The sequence below is a fragment of the Sabethes cyaneus genome, chromosome 1 (genome assembly GCF_943734655.1).
Source record: "Sabethes cyaneus chromosome 1, idSabCyanKW18_F2, whole genome shotgun sequence".
NCBI classification, from domain to species: Eukaryota; Metazoa; Arthropoda; class Insecta; order Diptera; family Culicidae; genus Sabethes; species Sabethes cyaneus.
In genome coordinates, this window is record NC_071353.1 from 156392742 (window position 1) to 156407576 (window position 14835).

Genomic DNA, 14835 nt, shown 5'->3' on the forward strand with positions numbered 1-14835 from the left:
ATGTGTGTGTGGCATCATGACTTAAGTCATACTTGACGTATTTTCATCTTCGTATTGTGTTTCGTTCGGTGTGCACGTACCAGAGTTTGAGTTACGGTCGTTGATAATAAATAAATTCCGAAACGACGCTGCAAGCGGCACCATTTTTCGTGACCTCAAACATCTCGGCATAAAAAGAACAATTGCATACTATACACTAAAAAGATTTGTTGAGACGGAATCTGTTGAAAACCGTAAACAAAAACCGAAAGAAACCGAAGTGTGAGAACTGCAGAGGTCAAAAAGGTTGTTCGAGAATGAATTCGTTGCAGTTGCGACCGGGTCCGCACGGAAAATGGAAGTTCAGCTGATTTTTAAAAGAAAAACTCTTCGTCGATTTTTTAAAATGGATCTGCATATGAAAGCATTCAAAAAACGTAAAATCCGTACATTAACGGAAGTAACAAAACACAAACGGCGGGAAAGATGCAAACTGCTGCTCTGTCGGCACGGTGCTTCGGAAGTGAACTATTCTGATGAGAAGTTGTTTATTCTTCAAACACCGCGCATCATGCTCAAAATGATCGGTTGTGGTTGGTTTCGATCATTGACGTTCCAAAGCACAAACGGAATGTACCACGATTCCAAAATTCATCAACGGTCATGGCACGGTGAGACATTTCAAAGAGAGGGAAACTTCCTCTATTATTTACTGAAAAGGGCGTGGAAGTGAATGAAAAATACTATCTGGAAATGGTCTTAGAATAAAATTTTACACCTTCCGTTCGGGGAATGTATGGTGAAGAAGGTTACGGCTTTCAACAGGATTGGGCTTAAAGATGTCTTTTTACTAGGTGTCGATTTGTCGAACGTTTCTCAGAGATGGCCTATCCGAATTGTGCACTGTTAGTCTTGTTTGAACGGTAGTATAGCCTCATAAGTCACTAATTAATTTGCTTTTAGATTAGTCGTTTAACCCCAAACTTTCCTTCTTTAAAAATTCATAACTTTTGAACCATTGAATTGCATAAAAATTAAAAACATCCTGCCAAATGCAACTGAAAACCGTCAGAAAATGATTGCTTTTGCAACGAGCGAGGCACGAAAGTAAACGATGCTGAATCGCCGTATGGAACAACGCTCATACCACCACACCGTATGTAAAAATTATTTGAATATTCGAAAACTTACTTAGAGCCTGTAATAACGAAAACTAAAGTGAAAAATTTATCTGTTTTTATGAATGTATTGTAAAGGTAACATTGGACGACAACCCCGATCTTTTTGCTCGAAAATTTTAATTCAAATCAAAGCGAAAAGCATGCTACTTTCGGCAACTTCACAAATTTAGTTTATCTTCTTATCTACACAATTTACATATCTATTCCATGTCGAACCATGTCATAAAATTTGTCCCTCTCTTTCTTTTCAGATGATTCAGACTGATTATTCTTTCGACGATTGTGTGATCCGCGTGTGAACACGATTCCGTGTGCCCGAGTGTATGTGTACTGCATAAAACACGTAACATCTGTCATCCAGCTTAAGTAGCATCGTAAAATTATTACTAAGCATCACCTCCCGTTCGCGCATCACGCGTATTATTCGTAAACCGAAAGTTTAGCTACCCGCCCTAGACTACAAAGTAATCCTCACGGAGGAAACTCACTTTGTTCGGAGCGGGGACGGACCCGGCCGGTTTTGCCGGTTGGTGGTGGTTGATGTTTTCCAACCGGCCGCGCGGTGTTGTGCGCTAAAACAAAAAGATGGATGACGGATCGTTCACCGTCGACTTTGCTGCGGTTGTTATTGTACGACGGCGGTGTTGATTGAGTGCGAAATTTCGCTTGTTGCGCGAGAAGAGCGCCCGTGTCGTGGTCGTGGTCGTGGTCGTGGGTTTCAAATCTAAAACAGAAAAACGGCGTGCATTCCGGAAAGTGTGTGAAAGTTGCGTGCTACCTTGACCCCGCCAGTGTTCTGAACCGCAGGCGGCGGTCGTTGTCTGTGTGCTGCTGTTGTGGTCCCTGCGAAAGTGGAACCAGAACGGGTGGTTCAAAATTTTGAAGTTCAAAAAAACTCGTTACAAAATGGCAGAGAATGCCGCCAAAAGTGGTGCTATCGGAGGTGCAGCAGGAGCCGGAAGCGGGTCCGGGGATGATCCACCGCGGCGAAACATGAACGGGAACCGGTCGGGTCGGTTCTCCGCCGAAGGCAATGCCATCGGCAAGAAGGGCCTGTCCGTGCACAAAAAGAGCCTGGATTCGTCGTCGGGCGATGACGAAGCGAAGCTGCTTTTGCAACAGCAACAACACCAGCAGCAGCAGCAGCATCATCAGCATCAACAGGTCCACCATAAAGTGCCGCAGGTAGTGAAAGGGTTGGGTGTGACGGATATAGGAGTTGACAGTGGCGGAGGGAGCGGTGTCCAGCCGGAGGGTGAGAATGGTGATTTGAAGGGTCAGCAGGATGGTCCGGCAGGAGTTTCCGTTATCGATTTGGCAGACGGTGGATTACAGTTGCACAAATCAAACAAAAGCAAAAGCAAGAATGTGTTCAAATGTAAGATTACTTCGTCTATTCAATACGAAAAAATACTCAACTGAATCCAATATATTCCAGCCACTTACAACAGCGTACTGACGACGTTCGAGGTTTCGAAGAAATCGGAACGGCCGTTTATTTCGCTCATCCTGGTGATCCTGCTGCTGCTGCTGACCGTCATTCTGTTGGCTATTTTCTGGCCTCGGTTGCCCAGCTATCTGACGAAGGAAGTTTGCCTGGAAGCGGAATGTTTGGAAGCCAGCAAACAGGTAAGCCCCATTGATGATGTTTTCATACTCGCTCGCACTTAGCCAGGGTCAACCGTGATTGTCTCCCTCGCTTCCTTCCGCTTTCGTACAATGCGAAAAAAACTGAAAGACAAGTTGCAATTTCAAGGTTCCTCGCAGAGGGTTCGAAATTGCATGTATGAATATTTCAAACCGGAAGCAACCGCATTTCCATTTTGCGCTTTTTAGCAGACAAGTTTTTCTGCTGCCGACAAACGAAGAATGCGACAATGGTTTTTTTTTCTTCTATTTGTTCCAAATCCTGATCCCGGACAATGAATAATGCATTAGAATTCTCACCTCGATCTTGCTCCTTGCTGCTGGCTGCTGCTGCTGGTGGACCTAACGGTCCACGGAAGACTGCAAGATTTGTCTCCACTGATAGGAGACACTCCCGGTCTGATAAAGCTGTAATGGGAAAGATTTGTCGTGGCTACGTGTCTGCTCTATCGCCGCTGGTTGGACAGACGCAAAAAATTGTAGCTCTTATTTATGTTTTCCACTTAGATTCCTCCGCTGTGTTTGTGTGTATGTGTTTTGGTTGAATAGCATTCGTCCCACCTGTCTTCGCCTTGCCAGTAGCCCGGTCTCCATCCGGTTGACCGTCATTCGACTTCCCCGGTCGGTCGGTCGGTCGGTTGCAAATGAGCCAAAATCTAGGTAAAGGGTAATTGTTTGATTATTCATGATGACACTGTTTCGACCGAGACACCTATGCCGCCCGGCAATTTGCGCTGTCGCATTTTCTCCAGATTGAATATTATACATGCACATACATGAAAATCGTGGACCATTTTTCCGGATATGGGAGTCAGAGACAAACTCGGTCACATACACCGGCACCAGTGCAGTGCGGAAATCGAATTTCTTTGCTCGCCTGCCGTGTTGCTTCGACTTTAGCCTGGTTTTTTGAGCGGGTGTGGGAAATGACAGAAAATAAAATTGGGACATAACATGCTAAAGCATGCAAAGACGCGAATGTAATGCTAAGGTGGACGACCATCTTGATCATCTTCTAGTTAATATGTCTTACTTTAAAACTATTTCGAAACATTTCCGAAATTCTCGTTTTTTTTATTTCCAATTTATTTAGATTCTTATAAAACAGATGGGTTTAATGAAGCACAGAAGTAACAATGACCGATGGAATTCGTTACATCTCTTTTTCAAACTGACTGCATCATTATTCCCAAAAGGGGGAGATGTACCAAACTATCCATTTTCCATTATCTAATATCCCTATATGTAGCAAAGCAATTCCATGGATAGAAAGTATTACAGATATTCAAAAGCTGTCCGTTTTCGTTAAAATCTTGTGTACTTTACCGGACAATTTTGAACTATTTTTTTTTTTTGTTTGGTGCTTAGCCGTGCCCTCGTCTTAATTATGGTGGTCCACAAAACCATTTTTGCGCATTTTTGCCAATAGACGGTTTTTATAATTTCACATCTTATAAACCTCTGTAGTGTTCTATACCGATTTAAGGCTATTGAGGACCAAATCTCAGAATTTTTGACAAATTATGCAGAAAAATCTCTGCTTCCTAGATAAAATATAAAAAATGCAAATCTATTGTGTCCTTAAATCATAGAAACACGAAAAAATGTACATTTTCATACAAAAAATTAACCATCAAGCCATTTTTTTTTCAGAAAAGCTCGTTAAAATACTGCACAGAGAGCTAACCTGGCCAAAATGAGGAAAATTAAAACTTGCAGTCACCTTCAATTAAATAGTACTGACTTTCCTTCGCCCGAAGGCCTCTATCACGCATCACAGCATTGCCAGGCTTTGCGGAAGAAAAAATCGTAGTTTTACCACCGCTGCGGTGTATTTTTATCACCGAAAAAAGGGTATAATTTCGTTTCAATATTAGGAAAGAGGCTATATTTAGTCAAATTTTAGTTTAAATGAAATTTTAACATTTGGGCTTCATTTAAAGCTTGTTAATACTAAGTGTTTGTTAGTTTTGCTGAAAAGTGTAAATTGATTTAGATGGGTACTGTTTTCTGAGATTACTAGAGTTTCTTTTTACACTGACTTGTCATTTCGACGTCTTATCACCGTTTTTGTCATCCCTTTGCCGTCTTTTTGTCATATGTTTATCGTATTTTTATTATTTTTCATGGTCTTTTGCCATCTTTTCATCGTATTTTCATCATCTGCTCGCCATTTTTGACCTCTGTTTTTGTCATTTTTCAACGGATTTTCGGCGGTTTTTGCTGTTTTTGTGGTCTTTTTTGTTGCGGTTTTGGGTACATTCCGTCGGCATTTTTTGTAGTCACAATAAAATTAGGTGCTGCTATGTTCCATAAAACCGTTTGATTAGAATGAATCATTGATTTAACCAGCTGTGGTAAATAATTGTCAATTGTAAAATTTTCATGTGAATCAGCAGAAAGCCCATTGTCGTGGACACGTTTTGTAATTAAGCCTACTTTTTCATTATCTTCTGTTCTAAATACCCTTTTATTTGTTCTCCTTTTTCTTTTTTATCCGTGCCCTTTCAGCCCTTTCCGCTTTTTATCCCGTTTTTGTTTTTATTGCTGTTTTTTTTCTATAGTTTCTACTTGAAATCAAAGAAAACTTTTTTCACGATTGAATTCCACTATTAAACCTATTCACGATGACAGATACGTATTTCGCCTACGACTTGCAGGCTTCGTCTGTGTCTGTTTTCTAACTAAATGAATCATATAATGGATTACAAAATGGATCAAAAAAAGGCATAGAAAATGGATCAAAAAATAGACCATAAAATGGACCAAACAATGAACCAAAAAAGGGACTGTAAAATGGATCCAAACATGAATCTACAATTTTTCCAAAAAAATTAATTAGAAATATACAATGAATAGACCAAAAAATGGAAGAAAATGTATTCAAATATGGACCAGAAATCTAACCAAAAATGCCGCAAAAAATCGGCAAAAAAAAGGGCTAAATTGGATCAAAAAATGAATCAAAAATTGAACCACAAAATAGACCAAAAATGGATCAAAAATGGAACAAAACAAATCCAAAACCAGGACCAGAAAATGCCCTAAAAGGACCAAAAACTGTACCCCAAGTTGAACGAAAATGGGCCAAAAATGAATCAAAAAGTAAATCCAGAAATGGATCAAAAAATTAATCGAAAATGGACCAAAAAATGGATGAAAAACAAATCCGAAAATAAACCAAAATGGATTAAAAATTGACCAAAAAATAAACCAAAAACTGCATCATAAATGGACTAAAACTGTACCAAAGAATAGACCAAAAATTCAGCAAAACATAAACCAAAAATTGTCTAAAAATTAAATTAAAATGGACCAAAAAATAGATTAAAAATAAACCCAAAAATAGACCAAAACAATGGATTAAAAATTAAGAATAGAATTCACCTATTAAATTAATTTACGACGACAGGTACGTATTTCGCCTACGACTTGCAGGCTTCGTCAGTGTCTGTTTTCAAACTAAATGAAGCATATAATGGATTACAAAATGGATCAAAAAGTGGCATAAAAAATGGATCAAACAATGGACCATAAAATGGACCCAAAAAATGAACCAAAAAAAGAACTGTAAAATGGATCCAAACATGAATCTGCAATTTTACCAAAAAAAAATGAACTAGAAATATACCATGAATAGACCGAAAAATGGATCAAAATGGAATCAAATATGGACCAGAAATCTAACCAAAAATGCCGCAAAAAATCGACCAAAAAATAGAGCTAAAATGGACCAAAAATTGAACCACAAAATAGACAAACAAATGGATCAATAATGGAACAAAAAATTAATCCAAAAGCAGGACCAGCAAATGCTTCTAAAAGGACCAAAAACTGTACCCAAAGTTGACCGAAAATGGGCCAAAAATGAATCAAAAAGTGAATCCAAAAATAGATCAAAAAATTAAAACCGAAAATGGATCAAAAAATGGATGAAAAATAAATCCAAAAATAGACCAAAAATGGATTAAAAGTTGACCTAAAAATAAACCAGAAACTACATCATAAATAGACTAAAACTGTACAAAACAATAGACCAAAAGTTCAGCAAAACATGAACCAAAAAATTGACAAAAAAATTAAATCAAAATGGACCATAAAGTAGATTCAAAATAAACCCGAAAATAGACCAGAACAATGAATTATAAATTAAGAATAGAATTCCACTATTAAATTTATTTACGACAAAACAGGTACGTATTTCGCCTACGGCTTGCAGGCATCACCAGTGTCTGTTTTCGATCAGAAAAATGAATCACATAATGAACCACAAAATGGACTAAAAAATGGATCAAAAAGTGGATCAAAAAATGAACCATAAATCGGATCAAAAAATTGACCACAAAATGGATCAAAAAATGGACTGTAAAATGAACCCAGAAATAAATCAACAATTTTACCAAAAAAAAAATGAACCAGATATAGACGAAAAATAGACAAAAATTGGATCAAATGGAACGAAACGTTGACCAAAAAACTGACCAAAAATGCTGCAAAAAATCGACCAAAAATGTACCAAAAATGAATCAAAAAAAGAACCACAAAATGGATCAAAAATGCAACAAAAAATTAATCTAAACATGGATTCAAAAATGTACCAAAAAGACGGCCAAAAATGGACAAAAACTTACCAAAAAAGATCAAAAAAAGGGCCAAAAATGAATCGAAAAATGAATCCAAAGATTAACCAAACAATTAAATTAAAAATGGACGAAAAATAGATGAAAAATAAACCCGATAAAATGGAATAAAAACCGACCAAAAAATAAACCAAAAACTACCTTATAAATAGACTAAATCTGTACCAAAAATGCATCACAAATTGAATCAAAAATGGGCCAAATAATGAATCAAAAAATGAACCACAAAATAGACCAAACAATAGATCCAAAAATTAACCATAAATGGATTAAAACTGTACCGGTTGGAGCGAACAATTACCGGTTGAAAGCCTCATTAAAAGCAATCTATACCTATAAAGAAGGATTTCTGTCTGTCTGTCTGTCTGTCTGTCTGTCCTGTGTTCCTTATAGAATCAAAAACTACTGAACCAATCGGCATGAAAATTTGCATGTAGAGGTTTTTGGGGCCAGGAAAGGTTTTAGTGATGGTTAGAGACCCCTCCCCCCACTAAGAGGGGGGGCCTCTCATACAAATGAAACACAAATTTCTGCATAACTCGAGAACTAATCAAGCAAATAGAACCAAATTTGAGACCCCTCCCCTCTTAATAAGGGGAATTATAACTCCTCTCCCCTTTAAAAGGGGGGGGGGGGGGTTTCCATACAAATTTCCTCATAACTCGAGAACTAATCAAGCAAATGGAACCAAATTTGGCATGTGAAAGTTTTCGAGGGCAAGAAAATTTTCTATGTTGAATTAGGACCCCTCCTCACTTTAAGAGGGGGGGCTCCTGTACAAATGAAATACCAATTTCCTCATAACTCGAGAACTAATCGAGCAAATGGAACCAAATTTGGCATGTGTGTGTTTTTGGAGACAAAATTTTTTTCTATGATGAATTGGGACCCCTCCCCACTTTAAGTGGGGGGGGCGCTCCTATACAAACGAAATACAAATTTCCTTATAACTCGAGAGCTAATCCAGCAAATGGAACCAAATTTGGCATGTAGGTTTTTTCGGAGGCAAGAATGTTTTCTATGATGAATAAGAACCTCTCCCCACTTTAGGAGGGGGGGCTCCTATACAAATGAAATACAAATTTCCTCGTAACTCGAGAACTACTCAAGCAAATAGAACCAAATTTGGCATGTGGGTGTTTTCGGTGACAAGAATTTATTCTATGGTGAATTGAGACCCCTCCCCTTTTTATAAGAGGAATTATAACTCCTCTCCCCTTTAAGAGGGGGGGCTTCCATACAAATTTCCTCATAACTCGAGAACTAATCAAGCAAATGCAACCAAATTTGACATGTGAAGGTTTTCGAGAGCAAGAAAATTTTCTATGGTAAATTAGGACCCCTCCCCACTTTAAGAGGAGGGGCTCCTGTACAAATGAAATACAAATTTCCTCATAACTCGAGAACTAATCAAGCGAATTGAACCAAATTTGGCATATGTGTGTTTTCGGAGACAATTTTTTTTTCAATGATGAATTGGGACCACTCCCCACTTTAGGAGGGGGGGTCCTATACAAACGAAATACAAATTTCCTCATAACTCGAGAACTAATCCAGCAAATGGAACCAAATTTGGCGTGTAGGTGTTTTTGGAGGCAAGAATTTTTTCTGTGATGAATTAGGACCTCTTCCCACATTAGGAGGGGGGGCTCCAATACAAATGAAATTCAAATTTCCCCATAACTCGAGAACTAATCAAGCAAATGGAACCAAATTCGGCATGTGGAGGTTTTTGGAGGAAAAAATATTTTCTACGGTGAATTAGGATCCTTCCACACTTCAAGAGGGGGGGCTTCTACACAAATGAAATACAAATTTCCTCATAATTCGAGAACTAATCAAGCAAATGGAACCATATTTGGCATGTGGGTGTTTTTGGAGGCAACCATTTTTCCCATTATGAATTAGGACTTCTTACCTTTTTAGGAGGGGGGGGCTCCCATTCAAACGAAATACAAATTTGCTCATAACTTTAGAACTAATCAAGCAAATGGAACCAAATTTAGCATGTAGGAGATTTTTGAGTCTTGAATTTATTTTATGATAGTTAGAGACCTCTCACCCCTGTGGTAGGGGGATATGGACTCTCATACAAATAAAACAGAAATTTTTGCGAAACTCAAAAACTAATCCAACTCGAGAAATTCGGGACTCTTCCATAAAACATTAATCAATAACAAGACCACAAAAACTATCTATAGTAACACTAGATCATTCAGGACGAGCCGGTCGCGAGTGTTGCCGGTGACCCGCCGTCGGAAGCGCCGCCCACTGGGGGGCTTGCAAAACTCGAGATAGTGACAAAGATCATCCGAGATTCATGATTTATGTACAACACAGGTTAATTTGTGGCAATACGAAGTTTGTCGGGTCAGCTAGTAACTAAATAAATAAAACTATACTAAAAATAGACAGAAAAATGGACCAAAATAAATTATAAAATAAACCAAAAAATTAATAAAAAAAAACTTTGATCCAAAATGATTAAAAAAATGAACCAAACAGTGGATCAACGATACACCCGAAGATAGACCAAAAATGGATTAAAAATGGACCAAAAATGAACTAAAGAACGAACCAAAAAATGCACTATGCGTTAATTTTTTTTTTATAAAATCAATTGTCTGTGGGCTCTTTAGCCTGAAAACACTAAAAATGAGTGTACACTCAAAAAAATCAGCACGTCAAGTTTACGTGAAAACATAGATAATTCTCATCCATCAAACTTTTCATCTAACATTCGCGTGAATTGTTGATAACTCGCACTCATACTAACCAGTCTACGTGCGATCCCGGTAAATTTTATCAATTTTCCCATTAACTAGTACATGAAGTTCGCGTAAGTTGCTGTACAGAAGTTTACATGATTTTTCACGTGGATGCGACGTGTCGATTTTTTTTTGAGTGTACGAGTTGGGCTAACGCTTCTAGCACTAAATAGAAATGGGAATAAACAGTGCAATTTCCGAAAATCGGCCAAAAAAAAATTCCTTTCCTCGGTCTTTGTTTTCGTAGAATAATAATGGAAAATAATAACGTATATATTAAAAGCAAAAATAGATTTGGTTTTCACGTACCCGAAAATAATAATAAACCCGAAAATAGACCAAAAAATGGTTTAAAAATGAACCAAAAAATAAAACAAAATTGCATCATAAATGAAACAAAACTGTACCAAACATTAGACCAAAAAATTCAGCAATAAGTGGACCAAAAAATTAATCAAAAATTAATCAAAAACCCGATTAAATCGACCTATTGGTGAAAGGAACCTTTGTTATACCATTTTATTTGTCATATTAGTTAGAAATCGGCAAGTCTTTGAAACATAAATCAACTCTTGTTAACTTTGTGTCATCTATACCTATAAAAAAGGATTTCTGTCTGTCTGTCCTGTGTTCCTTATAGAATCAAAAACTACTGAACCAATCGGCGTGAAAATTTGCATGTAGAGGTTTTTGGGGTCAGGAAAGTTTTTAGTGATGGTTAGAGACCCCTCCCCCCACTAAGAGGGGGGGCTCCCATACAAATGAAACACAAATTTCTGCATAACTCGAGAACTAATCAAGCAAATAGAACCAAATTTGGCATGTGGGTGTTTTCGGTGACAAGAATTTATTCTAGGGTAATTTGAGACCCCTCCCCTCTTTATAAGGGGAATTATAACTCCTCTCCCCTTTAAGAGGGGGGTTTCCATACAAATTTCCTCATAACTCGAGAACTAATCAAGCAAATGGAACACAAATTTGGCATGTGAAGGTTTTCGAGGGCAAGAAAATTTTCTATGTTGAATTAGGACCCCTCCTCACTTTAAGAGGGGGGGCTCCTGTACAAATGAAATACCAATTTCCTCATAACTCGAGAACTAATCAAGCAAATGGAACCAAATTTGGCATGTGTGTGTTTTTGGAGACAAATTTTTTTTCTATGATGAATTGGGACCCCTCCCCACTTTAAAAGGGGGGGGGGGGCTCCTATACAAACGAAACACAAATTTCCTTATAACTCGAGAGCTAATCCAGCAAATGGAACCAAATTTGGCATGTAGGTGTTTTTGGAGGCAAGAATTTTTTCTACGATGAATAAGAACCTCTCCCCACTTTAGGAGGGGGGGCTCCTATACAAATGAAATACATATTTCCTCATAACTCGAGAAATAATCAAGCAAATAGAACCAAATTTGGCATGTGAAGGTTTTCGAGAGCAAGAAAATTTTCTATGGGGAATTAGGACCCCTCCCCACTTTAAGAGGAGGGGCTCCTGTACAAATGAAATACAAATTTCCTCATAACTCGAGAACTAATCAAGCGAATTGAACCAAATTTGGCATGTATGTGTTTTTGGAGACAATTTTTTTTCAATGATGAATTGGGACCCCTCCCCACTTTAGGAGGGGGGGTCCTATACAAACGAAATACAAATTTCCTCATAACTCGAGAACTAATCCAGCAAATGGAACCAAATTTGGCGTGTAGGTGTTTTTGGAGGCAAGAATTTTTTCTGTGATGAATTAGGACCTCTTCCCACATTAGGAAGGGGGGATCCAATATAAATGAATTACAAATTTCCCCATAACTCGAGAACTAATCAAGCAAATAGAACCAAATTCGGCATGTGGAGATTTTTGGAGGCAAAAATATTTTCTACGGTGAATTAGGATCCTTCCACACTTCAAGAGGGGGGGCTTCTACACAAATGAAATACAAATTTCCTCATAATTCGAGAACTAATCAAGCAAATGGAACCATATTTGGCATGTGGGTGTTTTTGGAGGCAACCATTTTTCCCATGATGAATTAGGACTTCTTACCTTTTTAGGAGGGGGGGGGCTCCCATTCAAACGAAATACAAATTTGCTCATAACTTTAGAACTAATCAAGCAAATGGAACCAAATTTAGCATGTAGGAGATTTTTGAGTCTTGAATTTATTTTATGATAGTTAGAGACCTCTCACCCCTGTGGTAGGGGGATATGGACTCTCATACAAATAAAACAGAAATTTTTGCGAAACTCAAAAACTAATCCAACTCGACAAATTCGAGACTCTTCCATAAAACATTAATCAATAACAAGACCACAAAAACTATCTATAGTAACACTAGATCATTCAGGACGAGCCGGTCGCGAGTGTTGCCGGTGACCCGCCGTCGGAGGCGCCGCCCACTGGGGGGCTTGCAAAACTCGAGATAGTGACAAAGATCATCCGAGATTCATGATTTATGTACAACACAGGTTAATTTGTGGCAATACGAAGTTTGTCGGGTCAGCTAGTATATTATAAATGCGTATTTAATATACTATGCATATGCATTTAATTTACTGAATATCTTAGTGGAAGACATGTCTTTCTAACGAAAGCAATAAAAAATTGTATGCAAAATTATTGATCAGTTATTGAGATTTGAGGAGGAACGCTACGCTAGAAAGTTGAAAAAAAAATCGATTTTAAAAAAAGACCGCCATTTTGATAATTTTCGAATTTTCAATTATCACTAGGAAATAATCTAGGTATTCACCTTATGTTTCGAAATCATCATTCAGATCCGTTCTCCGATACTCCGTTGATTTCCACAAAGCAAGTGTTTTCTAATGAGCATTCACGCGCTCAGTTGCCAACAGTATAATAATCACTATTTTTGCACCCAAAAATTCCAAAATACATATTCAAATACAAAACACAACACTCAACTTTAATTCCAAAATCTGAAAAAAAAATTACGAAATTGCATTATTTGACGACTTTACAAAGTAGAGTTCTTAAGCCCTTTTTTAAACAAATCAATATATTTCGCAACTACAAAGAGATAGACAGTTTATGTATTCAGCAAAGTTGCCTATTTTACTATGTTCTACAACTTTTGTTAAGACACTTTATGTTTTGGATGCACTAAAAAACAAAAATTTGTGTCATTTGTGTAATAGGTGGATTCTCGATCACCCTAATAATGTAAAAAGATGCACTTAATAAACTTCTCTAAAGACACCCCCCCCTTTGAAAAATCATGATTTTTTTACGCTCGTGCTTTTGAGGTTTGGCCCCGCTCTGCATTCTCTTTGATTAATATCAGCAAAGTTTTCTTAAGCAATTTCATCCAATTTTTATCAAATAACTTTTGACCGGTAAGACCATTTCTCATCAAATTTGGCAGCTATGTTCAGAGCGTTAAGACCTCTCGTTTGATACTACAATAATTGAAATCTGATTCATTTGGTTAAAATCGTTATACATTATTGTAAATTTTACTGTGTTACATATGATTACTCATATTTTCCAAATTAAACGTCCAATCTAAAAATAAATCAATTGTGACCTATGCACTATGAGATATCAGGCGGACAAAAATCAGAAAACTGACTTTCACTAATCCGCTTAATGAAATTTTCTATTGATAGCAAATACTTCAATTAAAAAAAATCCAAACTAGCAAGTCTCTAGTCGATGTTGTTTCTGAGATAAAGGCTGTCAAAGTTGAAAAACGATATGACATATACGCTTTTTGCCATTCAAACACGTTTACTTTCAAATCAATTTTTGAACACTATTTCCAGAATTAAATCTTATGTATTATATATCATTAGAAAGGTAATGAAATGAGCTTTCCGAAAAATAGATGGTTCAGACGGCTAGAGAAAAAATTATAATAATAAAAAGAATAAGAAGGAGGAAAATATAAAAAAATAAGAGAATGTTCTGCTTTTTGACGTAGGACTACGTCTTACGGCAAGTTTCGAGATAGGGTGTCATTCCAAAAAATCCGAAAAATGCGAGCGTCACGAAAAATGAAAGGTTTTGAGCGCTAATAGCTCATCGGTTTTCCGATCGATTTTCAATATTCTTACACCAATCGATCGGAAAATCTTCTAAGAATTGACTCAAATGAAGAAAAGTATGGATTCTTGATGTTGAACTATTGAAAAATTGAAAATAATAAACCTATGTTTTACCAGAATTCGCGCTTCGTGATAGGTTGGAAGATTCTTTACGATGATCTAAACCTATACCAATTTGATATCTGTGCTTGGGAAGTAAGCCAAAACAAGTGATAAAGTTTCCTCATTTCAACAAGATTTCTCAACACCTCGGTTCAACCTATACCATTTTGATGTCCTTGCTTGGGAAATACGCCAGAGAGAGTAACAAAACCCCCTCGTGCCAACAGATTTCTTACGAACGCGATTAAACCTAGTCCAATTTGATGTCTGTGTTAGGGAAGTGTGCCAGAAAAAATGACACAAGTTCGTTGTCCCAACAGATCGCAAATTCTTTACTGCGAGACGATTAAACTTCGGCGAACTTGATATCTGTGTTGGAAAAATGTGCTATAGCTGTAGTGTTCGGTTATAATACGACTCTGTATGAATACGCATGCTTGCCGTTTCATTAGAA

The 14835-nt window shown here is 37.4% G+C and overlaps 1 protein-coding gene across 5 annotated transcripts in view; it reads left to right on the forward strand.

The window, feature by feature from the left end:
• The window catches only part of LOC128745358 (protein gone early), a 337621-nt gene that overhangs the window by 222408 nt on the left and 100378 nt on the right, over window positions 1-14835 (forward strand). For all 5 annotated transcript variants that reach the window (XM_053842410.1, XM_053842407.1, XM_053842412.1 and 2 more), the window contains exons 3-4: window positions 1412-2538; window positions 2599-2789. In XM_053842410.1, the coding sequence (XP_053698385.1) occupies window positions 2067-2538; window positions 2599-2789 (663 nt within the window). In that variant the 5' untranslated portion in view covers window positions 1412-2066. The remainder of the gene's footprint in view (window positions 1-1411; window positions 2539-2598; window positions 2790-14835) is intronic.